At 47.2% G+C, this 20,095-nt stretch overlaps 1 protein-coding gene and 1 long non-coding RNA gene across 3 annotated transcripts; one reads left to right on the top strand and one right to left on the bottom strand.

Annotated features, from left to right (window-relative positions):
- Positions 1-328: 328 nt before the first annotated feature.
- Positions 329-643, top strand: LOC124311726. The gene is made up of 2 exons (XR_006910177.1): positions 329-420; positions 488-643. It is a non-coding gene; the product is annotated as an uncharacterized LOC124311726 (long non-coding RNA).
- Positions 584-16,607, bottom strand: LOC124310833 (signal-induced proliferation-associated 1-like protein 1). 2 transcript variants are annotated; one of them, XM_046774891.1, is made up of 10 exons: positions 16,419-16,607; positions 9,376-10,172; positions 7,560-8,041; positions 6,303-7,399; positions 5,244-6,229; positions 4,146-4,476; positions 3,884-4,035; positions 3,715-3,759; positions 1,883-3,591; positions 584-1,801 (listed from the first exon to the last, which is right to left on the bottom strand). In XM_046774891.1, the coding sequence occupies exons 2-10, from the start codon at positions 9,979-9,981 to the stop codon at positions 1,564-1,566; spliced, it is 5,646 nt and encodes a 1,881-aa protein (XP_046630847.1). In that variant the 5' UTR covers positions 9,982-10,172; positions 16,419-16,607; the 3' UTR covers positions 584-1,563. The 2 variants fall into 2 exon arrangements, with proteins under 2 accessions (XP_046630847.1, XP_046630848.1); XM_046774892.1 differs by lacking the exon at positions 16,419-16,607 and adding an exon at positions 13,968-14,531.
- Positions 16,608-20,095: the final 3,488 nt, after the last annotated feature.

Here is a 20,095-nt window from a genome sequence, read left to right as displayed (position 1 = left end):
GAACATAAATTTTAGCCACCTAGTGACAGCCATTAGATTCATGTTCAAATGACTGAATGCGAACGGAACGGCGCTTTGCTTGCTTAGTTAGCTTGCAAATTATTCTAAATAAATCTAAATAAAACTTACAATTTTCTGAAGAAGAATAATTTTACTGCCTGTGAATAAAAAAAAATTATTGGAGTTCTACTGTCGGGTATTTTTAATAATATTTTAAAATTTTCATTTAGTTCTTATGTCTTTGGAGTTCTACTGTCGCATACAAAGAAATTAGTAAAAATTACTTGAAATATTGGGGTTCTATTGTCGGTGGAGTTCTTCTGTCTTGGGAGTTCTATTCATTCGAATGTTCTGCGACAAGTGCTTCAAGCTCTGCATGTCTTGTGGTGGGGAATTCTGCAGCAAGTGCTCCGTTCAGGCGTAAGTTTTGCTTCATCAAATTATTTCTATGCATCACTTAACTCGTACTTTGCCCATTTGTCTGCAGATACTCCAGGGATGAATGCAGCATCTGCTTGTCATGTGCAACAAAACGTGGCAACTTGTAAACTGTCTCACTGTACAAATTTTTATTCAGAGCATATAAGCAAAAGAAACGAATCCATTGTATTATCATGTGTAGATACAACTCTTTCAAATACTATTTCTGAAGGAGACGGATTCGGTGTATCGCGGACGATGGGAGACAACAGAAGAAAAAAAAAACACATTTTGTAATAAAAACGGCTAGAATTATTGATCCTTTTTGCATTACCCCGTATGAGGTAACGAACAACAAATTTCACTTAGTTTTTTTTGTATGTATAAAAAAGGCAGAGTGTAGTAGTGATTGTTCGAACGAGTCGGGCAGTTATAAAGAATACCAAATCTCTGTAAAAAGGCGTGGGAGGAGGCAGAGTAGAAAATTTGTAGAACGTGAGAGAACCCTGACGAGGGAGGGAGAAAAAATACAAAAGAAAAAACAAAGATGAGTCTGCTGATGGGGGAATAACGAGAGACGCAATATTAAGAAGTAAAACACAAGACAGGAAAACATTGGAGTCTGCCTCGTAAGCCAAAAGGAAACCAACTTTTACTGGAATTGTAAAAGGAGGAGCAAGACAAGACCAAAAAAAAAAGAGGAGTATTTAATATAAATGAAGAAATACATTTTGTACACAAAGGCCCAGGTAAATGGATGGAGTTATATGAAACAAAGAGAGACACGAAACATTCACGAATGATAGTTATTAATAATAAACACACTTTGGTTCTTAAAAAAAAAAATTAAAAAAAAGAAAAGAGTATGGCCATAATATTTAAAAAAAAATGGGGAAAGAATAAAGAAGAGACAAGTTTGATGTTGGTGGGAAAGGCCAAAGGAATTTGATCTGAAAAACAAAGTTGTTTCCGATAGAAAATGCGCTAGACGAAATTTTTCAAGACCACATAAAAGTAGAACTGCAAACGACACACACACCACTCGAAAGAGGAGTGTGTGTGTGGTGATTTCTTGTTTTGACGTAAGTGGATAAGGCCGCAAAAATTTTGAATTTGGGTTATCTGCAAGTCACAATCACTCAATCAAGGTCGTTCGATAGTTTGAAAGAACCAATCAGTAAAGCGCTTCAGTTGCTGGGCGGCTGTCTGCGACTCGCCGGCAAGACGAGAATTGGCTTCCCGCAACCGGCGGATCTCCGCCTCGAGGGCTTGCCTCCGATCCTCCTCACCGCGGAGCCGGTTCTCTAGCGATCCGACGTGCTGTTCCAGTTGATTCATCCGCAATTGCACTACATTATCCATCACCAGAGTCGAACCGATTCTTTAAATGGAAAAATAATCGAAACAAAATAAATATTTCGCCATTTTATTGCCAATTAATTTTGAGTTAAGTCAAACCTACCCTCCAGGAGGACTATCGGCGGACTCGGCTTCCAGTCGTAATTTTTCCGTCACGTCGTCGATCCAAGAGGTGAGCGAATCTTGGTTGTCACTTCCGTCTCGCGTCGGCTCTTCGATCTCGTCGTCCATCAGATCATCTTCGACGTCTTCCGGAGCCGAAACCATGGAGGACGCGGTGCCCTGGATGGCCCTGGCGGCGGCGTGGACCAACCGGGACCAGTCCATCTCCTCCGAGTCGGGAAGGTCGGCCATGTCGGCCGACTGGACGGATGAATTGGCGGAAGAGAGGACGGCGTTGGCCGGCCGAGCGTGAGTGACAATGACGGATGAGTCAATGTCAGCTGTGACTTCGTCAACCGCATCCGGGCTGATCAACCTCAGCAGCTCTTCCTGGAGATTTGTGCTGCACCGCTTCTGTCCGCTGCCTCCGCCACCGCCACTTCCGCCGCTGCAGACGCTTCCGTTGGCGTTGGACTTGAGTTTGGCCTCGACGAACATCCGCGGGCTCTGATTCCGGCTGCTGCCGCTCGACGGAGTCAAATTTCCGGCTCCGTTGCTCTTGCTGTGCTTCCGGCGGCTGCGAGGCGACAAACTGTTGGCGCTTCCGGCCGACAGCTCGTCCTCGCTCCGCGAAGCGTAAGTGGACGTCGAAGGCGATTTGCGACTGGGTCCGTGCTGCTGGTCGGGAGTCTTCAGGGCGACCAAACGACTCTGCATGGCGTGGTGGTAATCGGGCGGATTCAGCGGACGGACTTTATTACTGTTACCGCCGGCGGTTTCTTGCGGGGCGGCCGAAGAGCTGCTGGTCGTCTGCTGCAGCCTCCGCAGGTCTTCGTAGTTGCTCATCCGGCCCACCAGACTGGGACTCTCCAGTATGGGCTTGACTTTGGTTGGCGGAGTGGAATAGACGCTGCTGGGCGGTCCCGTCGGCCGGTTCTTGACGGGCGACGACCCGTCGTGCGGGAAAATCGGATCTTGACTCCTGCTCGACTGGAGGTTCTCCATGGCCGGCGAGGGTTGGTGGACGGAAATGGCGGGGGGCGTGAAGTTTTCGCAGCTGTGTCCGGAACGGAGCCGACTGGGCGGAGGGCCCTGTCTGGACGGCAGGGGCGGAGGCGAAGTGGTGGAGCCACCGGGTCCGTTGCTGAGCAGTTCGGCTTCCAGCACTTCGGGCATGAAATCGTACCACGGATCGTCGCTGGAGTGACCGCTGGAAGTGGATTTCAGAGTGCCTTCCGGGTGAGTCGAGACGATGGCCGAGATGGTCGGGCCGCCGGCGGCAGCGGCAGCCGAAGCGGCTAGGGCGGCGGCTCCCTGGACTGTGAACGACCGAGAGCTACTGCCCGTGCCGTAACCTGAACTGCTGCTGGATCGCGGTGGAGAGACGCTACGCTCGTAGCGCAACCGCCGGCTGTGGATCGAAACCGACTGCTGCTGGACAGCTCCCGAACTGCGTATCGTCGTGTTTCCGTTCTCCATCCCCTCGCCGGCGACGTCGACGTTGTCGTACTCGCCGTCTATGCTGCCGACGATGTAGGAGCAGCTCTGGAGCGTGCAACCCTGTCGGGGAGTGTTGGGATCGACGGGCGGCAGGACCGTCACCGTGACGATGGCCGACGTTTTCAGCAGGTCCACCATCTGCTCGTGGTTGAGCGTCGCTACCGTCACCTTGCAGATTTCCACCAGCCGGAAGCCTTGGCGTAAACTCGCCTATGCACCGAATCAAAAAAGATAAAAGTTAAAAATGCGAAATTAAATATCGATGGAATTTCAGAACGTTCTCCAATTGGAGAAGTGGACAACAAATTCCTTTAGACTGTCGTCTCCATTTACCTGCCAGGCTGGCCCGTGAGGCTCGACTTCCGTCACCAATCCATCCTGCATGAACGCACCAATGAGAGAAGCATTGAATAAGTATTGGCGAATTGCATTTCCGATTGATTGTCAAAAGAGGCTGAATTTCGCTGATGAGTGACTTGTGAGATGTTATAAATTCGCTTACGGGTTGGACGTGAAATCCTAGCTGCCCGACGGCATTCCTGCGGAGCGAGAGCTCACGCGTGCCACAGCCAGACGTGACCGCGTGCAGACGGGCCACAATTTCGGGGATCTCATCCGCTTCGCAATCTCGTCCCTGGACGGTGATGCACTCGCCTGGAAAAAAACGAAAGACAAGACGGGGTGTAAAATATCTTTTAACCCTCAGGGGTGTGGACAAAATGGGAAAAATAACGTTGGCGGAAAAAGAATGTTGGACCACGCACCTTGATGGTAATAGAGTTTGATGCTGGACGTTGACGACGTCCATCCCAGAATGGCTTTACAAGAGACGGCCCAGATGCACTCCTTGGTGCTCTCCTCGACGAGGACGAGGCTGTCGCCCGAGATGCCCAGCAAGCTGTCAGTCTGCCGGACCGATCCGCCGCCGCCGCTAAAGTCATCCACCGACACTTGCCAGCAAATGGCACCCGCCTGGACGGCGTCCGGGAAGAATTTCGGTTTGAGGCGCTCCTTTTTGCGGCTGCTGAACGTCAAGATTGGGAACTTTGATCCGCTATCCAACGTGTTACCCGTCACGTAATTCGTCGCCAAATCCTAGAAGAAAAAAACAAAAACAAAAAAAGACACAAAAGGTTATTGAAAAATTGGTGTCGCAACGTCTGAAAGCTACGACCCCAAAAAAGATTGAAGAAGAAGTAATTGTTTACAACAGAAAATCCCAACCGATAACCGTTACAGAGACCTCTGCCACATCTCCCCCCACCCTGCGTTGCTCTTTTGCCCTTTAAGAGGATGGCACAATCAGCCCGAGTCAGTCGAGTGGAAAGGAGAATCACCGGTAACGGGAGAAGAAGTCGTTCTGCGTGGTTTAAAGCTCCGTTACAGTACCAGTGCTATTGCTGTTGCTGTTGTGCCCTCCTCGGAAACAAAAAAAAACCTCTTTCAACTAATTCAAGCGGAAATTATTGAATAACATTCCTACTTCCCCCACCGAAAAACGCCAGCCAGCCAGCCAGCCGGCAAGGTTAATAACGTGCAAACTCCCCCCCCCCCTCCTCGTCTTCTTCTCGTAAATATTTCAAAAATCAAAAAAAGAAGAAAAAGGAATGCGCATTTGGGCGGCTTCGATCTGACGGGCGACGGACATAATCAGGGCAACAGTTTTGTGAAATCTAATCCTGGCCGTGTTACACTAGATTGACTTTTTTGTTCGGGCTCTGAACCGATGGGGAATTTGTTTCTGTAGCCCCAAAAATGGAATCGCTGACTGTGACGACCGACGACGACAAAGAGTCTGTGGTCGACTAGGCAGTAACGGATCCCCCCCGCCAAATCAATGGGCCGCGGCTGGGCAAACCCACCTTGAGGTATTCCTGGCGCGTCCGCGTGGCCATGGTGGCGAACTTTTGCGAGCGATGGGCCGCGTGTTCGGCGTTGATGATTTTGGCCAGCAAGAAATCGACAAAGGCCTGCGATTTGGGAAAAGTGGCTCCGCCGGGGATGGGCGGCCCGAAGATGGGCACCTCCTTGGAGCGGCTGACGGCCACCTGATACTGCGTGTGCTCGGTGCACGGGTGCAAGACGCGGACGATGATGAAAACGTGCTGGAACTGCGAGCGGATGTTCTTGGGCGTGAAAGGCAGGGCGCCCGGCTCCTGGAAGACGATCGTCACAATGTCGTTGCCGATGTGCCTCTTGCGCAACAGCTGCTGCCGGTTGTTGGGCGTGAACGGCAGCAGCGACGAGACGTGGAACATGAGCTCGCGATCCTGGTACTGCGAATACAGCGAGTACAGGCCCGTAGAGTCCATCTTGTTGTCCAGGCCGGCCTTGTATTTTTCAAAGCCCCGCAGGCGAACACGCTGGCCGATCAGGTTGAGGAAGTCGTCGAACGCCTGGCCGCCCTCCTCGTTGTTGTACATTTCCTCCTCGGTCGACTGGCCGGCCTTGCAGTAGAGGATGCCCACCTTGTAGTGGTTGGACAATCCCTGCTGGTCCAGTTTGAGAAGCTGCTGCTCGGTAGTGGGGCCCGGGATGGCCAGCCGCAGGCAAGGCAGGTGGATTTCCGGCGAGACCATGTCCAGGACTTCGCGCAGGGAGAGACCTTTGGGTCCAGGCGGCTTCAGCGAAGGGATGGCCTCTTCCAGCACCGTCCCGCGCAGAGTGGCCAGCTCGCTGGTCCGGATGATGATCCTGTAAATGTACTGATCCTTGAGGTGACTGTGATGGGTGTTGTGGTGGTGGTTGTGGTGATTGTGGTGGTGGCCGCTGCTGGACTCGCTCTCGCTGGGCGACATCTTCTCACGGCGGATGCTGATGGCAATCGGCCCAAGGTTCTCGTCCATTCCTGGATGGATTGCAAAGGTGGTGTTAATTATGTCATTTCCGGAATAAAAAAAAAAAAAAATTTAAAAACTTACCAAACCAATTTTGATGTTCTTGGGCGTAGAAATGGTTGCCGTAGTAGAAGGCGCCCTGGTCGCCGCGTTCCAGGACGGACGGCTGCTTCTGATAGGGGCAGATGCCGTGCCGCCAGTGCGATTTGCCGGGCGGGAATTCCAGGACGCTGACACCGTATGTGCTGATGGGACGATGGAGGAGAGTCGGCGACGGATGTTGCTGCTGCGGCTGCTGGAGCTGCGGGCTGGAACACCTCGAGACGCCGACGCACCACTCGGGCTCGCCGCCCAACTCGTTGCGGAAGAACGGGCAACTGTGCAGCAGCTGGTTGCTCTTGCCGTCGCCCGTGTCCACCTCGTCGACGGGCGCCGTCGGTGGAACGGCATCCAGCGCCACTTCCGCCGGAGGAGGGAAACTCATCTGCGTCTTCAATTTGCCTTTGCCGCTGCTCGACAGGCTGCCGGACGAGCCGGTCGAAGCGGCGGCGGCCAGCGACGACGAATGAGCCATGGCTGACGAGGAGTTGTACGAAGCGGAAGAAGAAGAGGCCGACGCCATCGAGGCGGCCGACGCTCCTGTCGTGGTGTTGCGGCGCTGGGCCAGTAATCCGCGCAGCCGGGCGGCGTAACCCAAGTTGACGCTCATGCTCTGACAGTCGTGATGGGCAAAAGCTTTGCGCTTGAGCCGCTCGTCCAGTCTGGCCTCCATGTCGCTGGCGTCGCGCTCCATCGTCGACAGATCCGGTTCCGGCGATCCTGAGATCCCGTTGAGTCCCTTGGAATTGGACGACGAGGAAGAGCCGCTGCCGCTGGACGCGTTGCCACCGCCGCCGCGCAGCCGCTTGAAGATGGACGGCTCCGATGCGGATCTCGACGTCGAGTTGCTGGCCGAAGAGGAGGAAGACGCGCCGGTTTGGACGGCCACGACCGAGGCGGCGATGGCTGTCGTCGTCGCCGGAATGCTGGAGGGTTTGTGCTCCTTGTTGGAACGATCACGGTCCCAAAATCGCTGGAATTTGGAACGGGGTTTCGGACTGGATGCATCCGCCGGCAGAGTGGCGCTTCGGCTCACCGGTGGCTGGACACCTGTTCCGACTGGAGGCTCCGGCGTGCTGCGCCTATTCCGGAACGGGAATAAAAAAAAAAAAAAAAAAAACGAAAATGAATGAAATGATTGTGTGCAAAAAGCAAGAAGAAGTGCTGGACAAAGTGGCGGAAAAGACATTGACCGCGCTGTCAATGATCCATTTGTTGATTTCTTTTCAAATAAAAACCTACCGGAGCATGACGGCCTGTTGTTGCTGGACAGCCAAAGAGTAAGAGCCAGTGGGCAACGGTAGAGCCGTTCCGGCTGGCTCCGATTGCGTGTTAGTCACGGCGGCCCTGGTCGAATGAAAGTTGGGCTTGAGCAGCTCGGCCAGCCGGCTGGGCGCGCATCCGACCGGTTTGGCGTGAACGGGATCGTCCAAATCTCTTTCGGGCGACGAGCGACTGGGCACCAGACTGCCGTTGCCATTGCTGCTGCTTCCGCTTCCGCTGCTCTGGGCGCCGAGGTCGCGCAGTAGGGCGAAAAAGCTTTCGCGCTCGGCTCCGCTGGCCAGGGCGTCCAGTGAGCCGTGACTGCCGCCGAAATCGCCGCGCTGTCGCTGCTGCTGCTGCTTGCCGGAACCGTTTGAACTGACGGGACTCGGCAGGACGTGGGGACCACCTCCCGCTGCGCTCGATCCGGACAAGGACCCTCCTCCAACGTTCCCAGGAGTCTGCGTGTATGGGTAAAACAACAAAACGTTCATCCGTTATTCCAAATCGGGACAAAACATTCGAAACAGACAGAAAAATAAAACAACCAAAATTACAAATCAAGAAAAAAGAAGAAAAGAAAATAAGAGAAAATTCCGTTAAGATTTGGGTTCGTTGTCTCGACGCGCTTATCAACGATGGAAGCGACCGAGAAATTCCAGGGAACAACAACAACAACAACAGCGCGCAAATTTTTTTTTCCTTCAAATTAAATTATTCCCTTTCCCCAACTCCGAGCGGGAAGAAAGAAAAAAAAAATTCCCTCCGCAATTAAAAATGATTTTGTTGCGTATGTGTGTGTGTGTGTTGGGAGAATTTCTCTCTCATCAGATGAGCGCGCCCCGCGTCTCAAATTTTTTCCCGTTGCGCCGACCCACCTCAATCAAAGCCACACGGTTATTTCCCATCCCCACTTTTTTTTTCTTTTCCCCCCACTGGAAAAATTTGTTTTTATAAATGTTCATTTTTTCTTTCTTTCCAGTCATCCTTTTTTCTAGAGAGAAAAAGAGGTAGAGAAATGTCTAGTACAAAAAAAAAGAGATGGAGGATTTATCCTTTCATCTTCCTTTGTCTGTGTTTGGTTGCGTGATTCACGTCATTCCACGACAGCCCTTTTTTTTGTTTCCCCTAGAACAAAAGAACACACACACACAGAATTTATGGAAAAAATAGAAAAACTTAAAACGCAATGTTAAGGTTTCACTGGCATTTCGATACAAAGACAAATAAAAAAGGAGAAACCGGTCGAGTAAAGATCCGGTGACTTGGCTATAGGGGGGGTGGAGAGAGAACAAAAACTAAATAAAAACATTCGCCCGGAAATCCTCTCAAACTCCCCAAAAAATTTTTTTTTAGACTGTCGAGATTGTGTGTGTTTTTTTTTTGGGCTTGCATAACCATACACACACAGAAGACAGCAGTAGCGATAACAATACCCAAGCTTACACAACGCACACACAACATAGTTAACGCGCATGGGGACGGATTTTATTTGGGCTCCTTTTTAGCTTCATGTTTTTATTTTATTTTTGGTGGGGCTTCTTCCGCCTTATTTCTTTCCCCCCAAAATCGACTGGGAAAAGGCATTTTGGTGGGAGGGTTGGTCGTTTTTTTTTGTGATCGGATTCGGACACACGGGAACCCCGCCCACTTGAAAATTGAAATTAATAAGGAGGAGGGGACGGAAGGCGGAAGGGATTTGCTGGTTTTGATAATTCGATTGAAGGTGGAAAGTTAGAAAAGAAAAAAAAGGATGAGAAAAAGATTGAGAGAGATGATGATGATGAAGCCGTACCTGAGTTCTGGAACGCGGTTTGCTGTTGCCGTTGGCGTCCGTTTCGCTGTTGGAGGAGGAGGCGGCGGGATGAGTTGAATTGTTGGCGGTGCCGGCCAGACTGCCGTTGGAGCGACTCAGAGACGCCATACCGGAACTGAAGGAGCGGCCGGACTTTTGGCCGGCGTCAGAAGAACCCGACTGGTGATGATTGTTGGTCGGGTGCCACGGCCCGGTCGATGATGATGACGACGACGATGATCCACCACCGCCGCTGGATCCGGACGGATGATTGTGAGCCGTCATGGAGCGGCCGCTGCCCATCACGCGCTGTTCTCTGTACGAGGCTCGGCTGTCGGGAGCTCCGAATCGGTAAGGCGACTGAGACTGAGGTTGTTGCTGTTGCTGTTGTTGTTGCTGTTGCTGCTGTTGTTGTTGTTGGGGATGGTGGGCCGACGGGGGAGCCGTCGTCGTCGGATGAAACATTCTAACGGGTGGGCCGGATTCTCCGGTGGAAACCAATTCCATTTTGTTATTGGCCGTCAAGTTGGCAGTGGCCGAGCGTGAAGGCGCCATGGATGTCGAAGAGGCGGAAGAAGAAGAGGAGGACGCTGTTACTGTCGACATGACATTCGCTCATCTTATCCCCAACATCCGGATTCTCCTTCCGGCTTCCTATGTCAAACCTCCGCCTTTCCCCCCTTCTCTTTCTCTGTCTTTGGTACCGCCCCTTTTCTCACCGAGTGGCTCTCCAAGACACACAAACGGAGGGTGGGGTGCGACGTCTGAAAATGTTCCAGGACTGCGAAAATAAAAACCTGGCAAGCCAAATAGAAAATAGAAAAATTGAAATTTCAATACAATCGCCCATTCATCGTGACGGGCAGCTATTCCATCCATTCCACATTCCGACGTCATTAAGAACACCACAGACACACAGACACGCACCCATACAGAGATGCCATCCAAAAATGTTTAAACGAACGAATCATCCCGCCATTTTTCTCATTTCTTTTTCATCATCATCATCCGACTTGTTATTTCTGCGGCAAACAAAGAAACGAAACGAAAAAATATAAAACACGCACGACGGAAGAAGTTGTACGACCGCACACACACACACACACAGACGGGAGAGACTCCCGTCTTCCAAAAAAAAAGTGAAGAAGAAGAAAAATGTTTGTGCGTCTTCCCGTTTTTGCGGTTGGGAAACCTTGCCGCTCCATTTAGCGTGCGGATATTGAATAACCCTTTGCAACCGTAAGGTTTCTTCTTCTTCTTCTTGGAGAAGAAGAAGATAACGCCGTAATAATAATAGGTGGTCGACCCCCTTTTTAGATCTTCTTTAGTTCCTGCCAAGAGACAAAAACCTCCAAGAAGAAGAACCTTCTCACGGCACAGTTCAAAACCTTTTTTCTTCTTCTTCTTCTGGGCTGTTATGGCCCCGTGTGTTTAGATACGACGGGGAAAAAATGGTGTTGTGTACAACTTCCTCCGCAAGTAGGTCGGATCGAATGATCCGTAAATAACACACAACTCCCAAAAACATAATCATAAAAAAAGGCTACACACAAACAAACAAAAGTAGAGAATTCGGTAAACCGACAAATCAATGAACCTTGTCTAGCTTATAGACAAAAGTTCCATTTCCGGAGCACAAGTGGAAATAACTTTTCTCTTTTTTCTTTTTAACTTTTTTGGTCGTCATCTATCCCCAAATTCTCTTTCACATCAAAACAATAGACATTTCTCGCTTCCATCAGTTTTTTTATTTTATTTTATTTTCTAACTTTTATTGATGAGGACACGCCGCTTTCTCTCTCTCCAGTTAGGGGGGGAATAGGCGAAAAACACATGGAGTCTGAGAAATGTGGAGTGAGAGGGTTGGCCTCCACCCGGGTCAGTGACACCGGGTCACACACTCGTTTCCGGTAGTAAGGGACTACAAGAAGAAGAAGAAGAAGAGTATAGACTATATATATACCCTTCTTTATACTTACAACTGGTACAACCGAAAAGAAAAAAAGAAGAAAAAAAAGCTCTGCGTGTTGTAGAGGGTGAAAAAGGAGGAGAGATGTTGTTGTGGGCCAACCCCCTCCACGCCAGACCCCTGGACGAAGGAAAACGACGGCCACAATAAAAATGGGCCGAGCCTCCCAATGTTATCTCCCATAACAATAACGTCTGTGTTTGCCAGGATGGGCCTTAGTTAGCCTTAGTTTTCCCCCCTACACAGCACACCCCCTCTAGCACACTTCTTCCAGGCAGTTTAAGGTTGTTTGAGTGTGTATGACACGAAACATGCTCCCAGATGATTCAAACCCTCAGCCATTCCGGCCACCACTACCACCAAAAGTCAATGTTCATTTGCTTTTATCGATTGTGTACAAGAACCATTGGCTTTTGTAACCTTCTAATTAAAAAAGGAAAAAATACGTCCGCCGGAGTAAAATGGAAAAAGGTCATTTCCATAAATCTCGGACGCGGGCAGACTCTCTCTCGAGTGCAACACATTTTTCAAAAAAAAAAGTCACAAATAACCGGGGAGGGAGCGACTTTTTTTCCGAACAGCAGCAGCCCAGGCAGACTCCACCCCTCAACTTTGTACAACACAAACTGTTTTGATTGAAAATAAAATAAATAACTCGAGGGGAAAAAAAAAGGAAAAAGGAAAAAAAAGAGTTGGGAGTCATCATCATCGTCGGTTTTGTATGGCCGGCGGGCAACTTTGCTTCAAACAACAACAACAACAACAAAAACGAAAAAAAAGCCCATAAATAACCAAACGGCCCATTCGAAACATTCTTCCAAAAGAAGAAACAACAACAGCGATCGTTCAGAAAAACTTTCAGAACTTCCTCTCCATTCTTTCATTATGAAATCTCTCCTTCACTCTGTTGTTGCTGTTGTTGCTGTTGTTGTTGCCTAGGTACATCGATCGCTTTTGACTTGACTGGGACCTGATTATAGAGTTGGATCTTGGCTGGCGCGTCACGACCCGTTTCAAGGGGGGGAGTTTACAAACTCGACGCCGGGTCTCAACCAGAAAAAAGTTTAATTGTACACAATCCGCCAGTCTCTGGTGTGTGTGTGTGTGTAAAGAATTCACGACTATGACGCAAAACGCTCACTCACACACGCCGGCACTCGACCTTGGTTGCCGATTCCGTAAAGAAGAAGAAGAAGAAGCACCTTGGGCGGAATGAAAACTACCTGTAAGCCTTTTGCCAAAGACTTTTTACACCCAAGGATCGCCGGAGGTAAAGCGTGCCAAAAGCCATAGCGATCGGCTTTTAAAAAAAAAAGAAGATAAAAGAAGAAAAAAGGGGAAATAGTTGTCGAAAATAGAAACTTGCCAAATAAAAAGATCTAAAAAGAAAAGAACCAGAGCGGATAAATCCAGTGGGTAAATCGTACGACACATTCTCTCTCTCTGTCTCTCTCTTAATAATCTTTCACTCCGCCTTCTCGCGCTGGATTAAAAAGAGGACAAACAAAAAATGTGTTTGACAATCCGGCACGTGAAGAAGAAAAGGAGAAGAAGAAGAAGTCTGAAACAAAAAACAAGTGAAATCGGAGAGCCTGGCCAAGCACGTCTGGAAAACCCAAAAAACATACTTTTGAATCAAACCGGCATGTTGAGTTTCAGCCGCCAAAATTGGCTCGCCCAGAGAGCAGAAACTCGATCCTGACAAAAAACCTCCAGCAGGTTCTTTCTCTCTCTGTGTGTGTGTCAAAAAATGTGATCAAGTTCAGTTTGTATTTCCTTTTGACTTTCCAAATGACTTGGCATTTCCATTTGATTACGAGTGGTTCAAAAGTGTCCGTACGCAACAACAATCCAGCTAGACCTTCCACTTCCAAAAATCAATGCAAAGTTGTGTGATTAATTATAAGCCGAGATTACATATTATACAGTCGCTTTAATCATCTCGCACTACCAGGAATTGTCTCTCGAGTTTCGTTTTAATGAACGTCGTGCCCAACACACACACAGGATATTTTACAATCCTTGAAGAAGAAGAAGAAGAAAAATACCCTTAAAGTTTTCTTTCTTTTAACTTTTCTTTCTCTCTCTCTCTCTTGTGTGTTGTGTTGTTGATACTCTAAAAGAGACAAGAAAAGCCTGGGCGGAAGCAGGAAACCGCAACAATCTCCTATCGGCCCAGGGGAGAGACGGAGAGAAAGACCGAGAGAGAAGTCAAATAAAATTGAGAGAAAAAACGAGCGGTGGCGAAGGGGGGGATAGAAAATAAAAATTTCAAATGCCAAGACGATTGAGGAAGGAAGGAGGTGGAAATGGCCAATCAGCTCGTTTGTCGACTAGCATTGCGAGAGAGAGAGAGAGAGTCTCTAGACCAGAATTTGGTCAAACTGACACCGAGTGTGTCGCAAAACTCGTTCTCTCCCCCCCACCAATCATTTCAAAAGAAATAGAGAGTTTTTTTTCCTAGTGTGTGTGTTAGCTAGTCGCTAGTGTAGTCCCTTTCTCTCTCGCGATGACCATTTCCAGCAGCACTCTCACTCACAACAACAACAACATCATCATCCCACCAAACAACTTTGGGAGAAGAAGAAAAAAACCCCCAAAAAGCCCAAAGAAATCTACACACCAAAGATGTCGGTTGTTTTCTCACAGTTTTCACGAAATTCTGCTGGTACCGGTCGACGTATCCATTGGAGGTTTGAGGAGATAACAAACAACACAAGTGAACTCGGCTGGACTGTCTTTTTTCTTCCTTCTCTAATAAATGTCTCAACACAGAAACACATCCGCCCCGTGACTGCGGATGAAGGTGACGCTCGAGCAGCAACGCATCACACACACACACACACAGACACACACGGCGGGACACACGCGGCGGAGTCGAAAACACGCAGCCGTCAGGTCCAAGTAGGGAGAACCGACTGAGCAGCAGCAGCAGCAGCGAGTGAAACACACAAACAGCCGAGAGGAGAGAGAAAAAAAAGGCCAAAAAATAAAATAAAAAAAGAGAAAAGAACCTCATCCGCCGTTGGTTTTCTTTCTGTACTACACGGACGACGATGAGACTCCGCCCACTCCTTCCATCCAGGGCCCGTTAAGGCAGCAGCACACGGCTCGAGCCCCCCTTCTTCTTCTCACTGGAAATCTTTTGATGTGGAATAGATTTTCTATTCTTTCTTGAGCTTCTTTTTTAGCTTCTTCTTCCCATAGCGTTCGCTTTGAATTTGACCTCGTGAAAAAATGTCGTCGTCACACGCTTTTTGGCTTTGTTTCTTTCGTTCGGGAGCAATTAAGACCGAAAGGCGTTATAAGGACACACACACACACGGTCGTCGTCACAACTTCCGTTGTTTTTCTCTCTCCCCCCGCCTGGAACAAAAAGAAAAGAAGAAAAAGACCCGGGACAGAAAATGACAATCAGAGCGGAGTGGCTTGTGATTTGCAGAGCGTCGTATGAGTGAGCATGTCGACTCGTTCGTTAGTCACGCACACACGCATTCGGCAGGCGGAGGAGGCGGTATAACCGTAGCAGTGGTGGTGGTGGCAGTAGTAGTAGTATAGTAGTGGCTTGCCTTTTTTCTTCTTCTTTTCGTTTTGAGGGGAAGGAAAGACAAGGATTTTTGAATAGTCTATTGAAACGGTCACGCTCCGCCTGAGGCCAACAAAATAATAAAAATAAAAAAAAAAAAAAAGGTTTTCTTCTTCTTTTTGTGTTGTGTATTTGTGTGACTTGAGTCCGTCTCCCAGCGACAGACAAAAGACACACAGAGCCTACCCCCTCGGACGGACTGAATTCTCCCAAGAAAAAATAACAGAAACGGCCCAGAAAAAAACAAAACAAAACAATTTCAAAGGAGCTGGGGCAAAAAATGTCTTTGTTTTGTGTATCGTTTTCAAACGGTTCCGATCCCGGCGAGAGAGAGAGAAAAGAGATGTTAAACAATCTTCATCATCATCATCAAATAAGCAGTCGGGCGGCAGGAGAGAGAGAGAGAGTGATGACTAGCGTTCATTGATACGGCCGGCTGAACGAGTCACTTATGCGTAACATTCCCACGATCCCCCGGCGTGTTGCTGCTCACCAATGCGAGGCGAGAAAAGAAAAATAGAAGAAGATCCAATGACATGAAAGAGAAAGAGACATTTTCCTATTATTTTGATTTGATGACGAAAAGAAAAAAAGGGAGCAGAGAAATTGTGTTGTCCAGGCGGGGGTGGAGGAGGAACCGGATCAATCCAAACAACAACAACAACAACACGACAGCACGACACCGGAAGTTGTGTCCCATAGAATGAATGAAACCTGTGTGTATATTGCGTTGCACAACTTTTTTATTTTTGGAGGGACCCCTTCCATTACACCGGAAGGATTTTTTTTTCCCCCCTTCCCTTTTTGTTTTAAATAAAATTTATCTCTTTTACAGGTTTATGGCCGCGCTCGTTTGTTTTATCTCTATGGCTATTTGATGTGAACATTGCCAGGAGCCCCAGCTGGTGGACCTGGTCCTTGGTGTCAACCTGCTGCTGCTATTATCCCATACAGAGTGTGTGTGTATGTGTGTACAGTCCAGGAAGCCCCCCTTCCTCCATTTAATCAATAAAAAAAAGGAATAACACCCAGGGAATCACAACGACCTGCTAGGCCTTTGCGAAGAGTCAACACAGATTTGGAGAAAGAAACCACATGGTTTGATTGTAAACCCACTGAGCGTGAACCACCAAGACAACTCCAAAGAGCAACTCTGGGCCATGTGCTGCAAACTTGATGTTCACTAGGCCTCTGAGAACTTGATTAGCTTTTGTACCTGAATCAAACAAGTTGCTTCACCTCAAACTTCCTGAACTTGACGGCAGCTTTTTTTGAATCAACGTGGGCCCAGCCTGATGCTACAAGGAAAGTCTTGATCACTCCACAAGTGGAACCCAACCACAATATTGGAATGCCGTCCCTATATACGAACGGGAAACACAGGTCACACACACACACACACAGTGTGTGTGAGACTGCACTGTGATCCTTTTGTTCCAAGTCTATTTCCCAATTTTGACAGACAAAAGATAAAAATAACAGCGTTACCTTGATTTTTGAACGTCAACGGCGGGAAAAAGTAATCCAGGCACTTGAGACATAAAACACCACTCGAGATTGGAGGACAGAAAATAATAATAAACTGGAAGCACTGATTTGTGATTGTGGTGTGGCTGTTGATGTTTGAAGCGAACCCGACGCTAGGCCCCAAACGTCAGAAAACTTCTCACACACCCGGAAGCCATTTTAAAACCGTTACAACCGCAACCTGTTGGCAGCGGCGAGAACTACAAAATCCAAATTTTTTAAAATAAAATAAAAATAATAATACTGTTTCGTTTTGTTCTGTGTTTTTTTTTCCCAACAAATAATAATTATTTCATTTTATTATTTTACGGTATTTTAATTATGAACGAAATCGTTTATTTCGCGTGAACTTTGTAGAGCACAGTGCCTTTAAAAAAACAACACACAAAGTTTGGAGTAATCGTAAAATAAATTGTCTGGGGCCTCGGCCGTGTGTCTTCGGCATGTTCCTAAATGATCTTATAATACCCCCTCACCGGCGATGGCATGCAAGGTTTTGTTTTTATCCCTCTCCGAAAAACTAATCTTTTGACTCTGGCAGTCGTTAGCGGCAAGATTTGAATACCAACACGTCACGAGCGCGAGAATAGCATTCCTGTCCTGTCTCCTGTGTGTGCATAGCGCGGCGGAGACGCTTTTTTGCAAGGTCATTTGCAACTTGCAAGAGTGGTTGGTACATTCTTATGTTTTCGTTCAAATTTAAACGAACGACGCATCATTGGCAAAAGAGTCGCAGGCCTTCGCACTATAACAGCTCTCACGCTGCTGCCTATGGTTACACACGCGAGTTCCTAAAATTAGTTCCGCATAACTGACCGTGTTGGGTCGCCGAGTTGCGGGCTGTCGCCAGGCTGCGAACGAAATTTGAACGCGACGAAAAAAGGAAACCCTGAAGGGTGGAGGAGGGGGGAAAAAAAAAGTACAAGAAAACTTTAAATAGAACATGACATCTACAGAAAAAGAGAGTCGGCCATTTTTCTGTTTCTATTTGATTACGACACGGTGACTGGCTACTACGTACAGTTATTGGTTGAAGAAACGGGTGCCACCGGTACAGCATGCGGCAATTAGCCGTCCAATATGTTTGTGGGCGCGTACTGGTGTAGTATACGTACTGTATACATTTAAAAATAAACGCGCAACGAGACGGCCCCCCTTTTTCTTGGTGGAATTTCTTTCCTTGGCGTTGGCACAAATGGCATTCGGCACAGCAGAGTAGCAGACAGCGGTCGTTTTTTTTTTTTTAATACCAAACAACATCTGTAATCTGCATTCATAAGTTTGGGCGCCATCCGTTTCTTAGAGAACATTCTTTCGAGTCACCGGTTTTATTTACCAGTTTTCTGAATAAGAGAAAAATTAACGACTCGTAAATGTGCACAAAATGCAACGGAATCTACTTCACCCGTGTCAACATAAAATAATAATCTCCGAGTACCATGCTGCTGCTCAACTGCAATCTCATTTCGCTGTCCTCCGCAGTATACTCTGATACAGTTATCTAATCGCTTCGACTTTATTACAAGAACAACAACAACTATATACACACGGCGATGAGACTGTAATACGAAAAACACATTTTACCTCATCGCCGGAGTAGTTGTCTGGCGATGACGATGGATTCAACTAATATAACGATAAGGGGATGATGATAAAAACTTGGCGAAGAACATGGCGTTTCAATTTTTTTATTATTATCGGCCGCTGCAATAATAATAACCCACTACTTCTACTACTCGCCATTAATCTGTTACGATGTTTACCTGCAGTCGGGCTTTTTTTTTTTAATTTTATGGCGCAAACAAGATGTGTTTTACATCCCGTAATTTAGTCCTTTTGCTCGACTACCTTATTCCGTTTCAGACGAGTCGACATGGTCATTAAGTGTGATAAACTTCTAAGTCTCGGCAGTGCAGCGGAATGTATATAACTCTGCATTCAAATGATTTTTCTTTTTTCAAATTTCAAAAGACCCATTAACCTTTTTAGTTTGCCGGGAAATGATTCTCAGAAGAAAAAAGGTTTCAGCAATTATTTCAATCCACTATACGTAGTATATATAAGTTACTCGGCTATGAATCGCATCTTTATTTGTTTCTCAACGGGACGAAAAGTTACGAGGGGTTTTAGTTCGCAGGGTCGTCGCTCGTTTGTTATACACCGAAAAAACTATATATCGTTTGCTTATATCTTGAAGGTTTATCAGGCGCGGTGTATAACGTTTGAAGTCATTTGGCTGATATTCTTTCCAACGAATTCGTGAAATTGAATTCAATCGATCATAACTGACATTTCACAGGGACTTTCTCGTAAAATAGTCGACCGCAAATATTGAGCGCATTTGTACTATTTTTCTTATCTGACAGGAGACTCGCGCATTTCTTTATTCTTGTCGACCTTTGAGCTAGTTGAACTCGAGCGCAGAATTTGACAATTGAACTTTCTCGGTGTAATTCAAACGTTCTCAGTCATTAAAAAGGAAATGAACGCGGCTCACACATTGTGAACATTTCTCAAAAGTGGAGCGGATTTTTGTTCAAAAAAGACGGCATATATATTACAGGGCTTTAGGCCATTCATTCGGAATTGCGTAACGCTGTCCTTCTCCTTTCTAATAATTCATACTCTGAGCTTATTGGAGTTTGAACGACACGAACGGCGTCGTGTGTCGTAACATCAATGCCATTCTCTCCTTTTTTTTTCTTTCACGCCGAGTGAATGTCTTAATCGTTCACATGTGTCGACGCGCTGCGACACCCAAATTTTTTGTTTTGTTTTCCTCGGGAAAAAATGAAAAAAGCCAAACAGAAAACCACTCGAATAACGGAGCTACAATAGAACAAGGCTATCTGGTAGCGAGATCCCAGAAGGGGGGGTCTCAGAGAACAAAATAAAACCAAATAAAAATAAGAAAAAAAATAAATAAAAAATCATGGCGCTAGCGCGCAGTAAATTTCGTCGTCTTCTCTCGTGGTTCTCACCCGTCGGTTAACCGCGAAACTGGAGGCGGTTTCCTACACATATGGGAGTGTGTGTGTGTGTGTGACGCGCCCGACTTTAACGAGAGCCGAGTGGAGAGAAAAACCCTGGGCAACGGAGAACAAATATGTACAATGCATGTAAAGTTTAAGGAGGAAAAGAAAAAAAAACACGGACTAGATGTATCCTCTTGTTAATGCCGTTACGGGCGATTAACTCGCGGCACGAAACCGAATCGTAAAAAAGTAAAAGAGAAAGTGAGACTTATGTATATAGTAGAGCTGCGCGGCATCCTCATTAAGTCGTGATACATAACTTGCACTGATTTCGCCAGCCTCGAAAATATGTATGCACGAAAGAAAGTGATAGCACAGGAAAGTTATTCCAACTTTGAAAAAAAATCATCAATTTTTATGTTTGGAGTCTGAACAATATCCTTTTGAAATAATTCTTCGACCCTACGTCATTGATCTTCGAGCTAGCTTTCAAATTCCATCAGCACGAAAGCTTTTAAAAGCATGGTTCGCCTTTCTTTGTCCATTTTTTTACATATTCGTCTCGCTTTCCATAAATCGTGAGCATCGTGCAAATATCGTGATAGAAAACTTTGGCTACAACTACAAGCTAAATTTGTCCACCTACAGATGGCGTCATTTTCT

Source organism: Daphnia pulicaria, chromosome 8 (genome assembly GCF_021234035.1).
Source record: "Daphnia pulicaria isolate SC F1-1A chromosome 8, SC_F0-13Bv2, whole genome shotgun sequence".
NCBI lineage: Eukaryota > Metazoa > Arthropoda > Branchiopoda > Diplostraca > Daphniidae > Daphnia > Daphnia pulicaria.
This window is presented reverse-complemented; position numbering and strand designations above follow the sequence as displayed.

Bases quoted from the DNA above. Each gene is read 5' to 3' on its own strand.
- LOC124310833 (XM_046774891.1), bottom strand. From the start codon at position 9,981: ATGTCGACAGTAACAGCGTCCTCCTCTTCTTCTTCCGCCTCTTCGACA. The intron at 6,230-6,302 runs GTAAGTTTTTAA...CAATCCATCCAG, and splicing joins AGAACATCAAAATTGGTTTG to GAATGGACGAGAACCTTGGG. The intron at 3,592-3,714 runs GTAAATGGAGAC...TTCGGTGCATAG, and splicing joins CTCACGGGCCAGCCTGGCAG to GCGAGTTTACGCCAAGGCTT.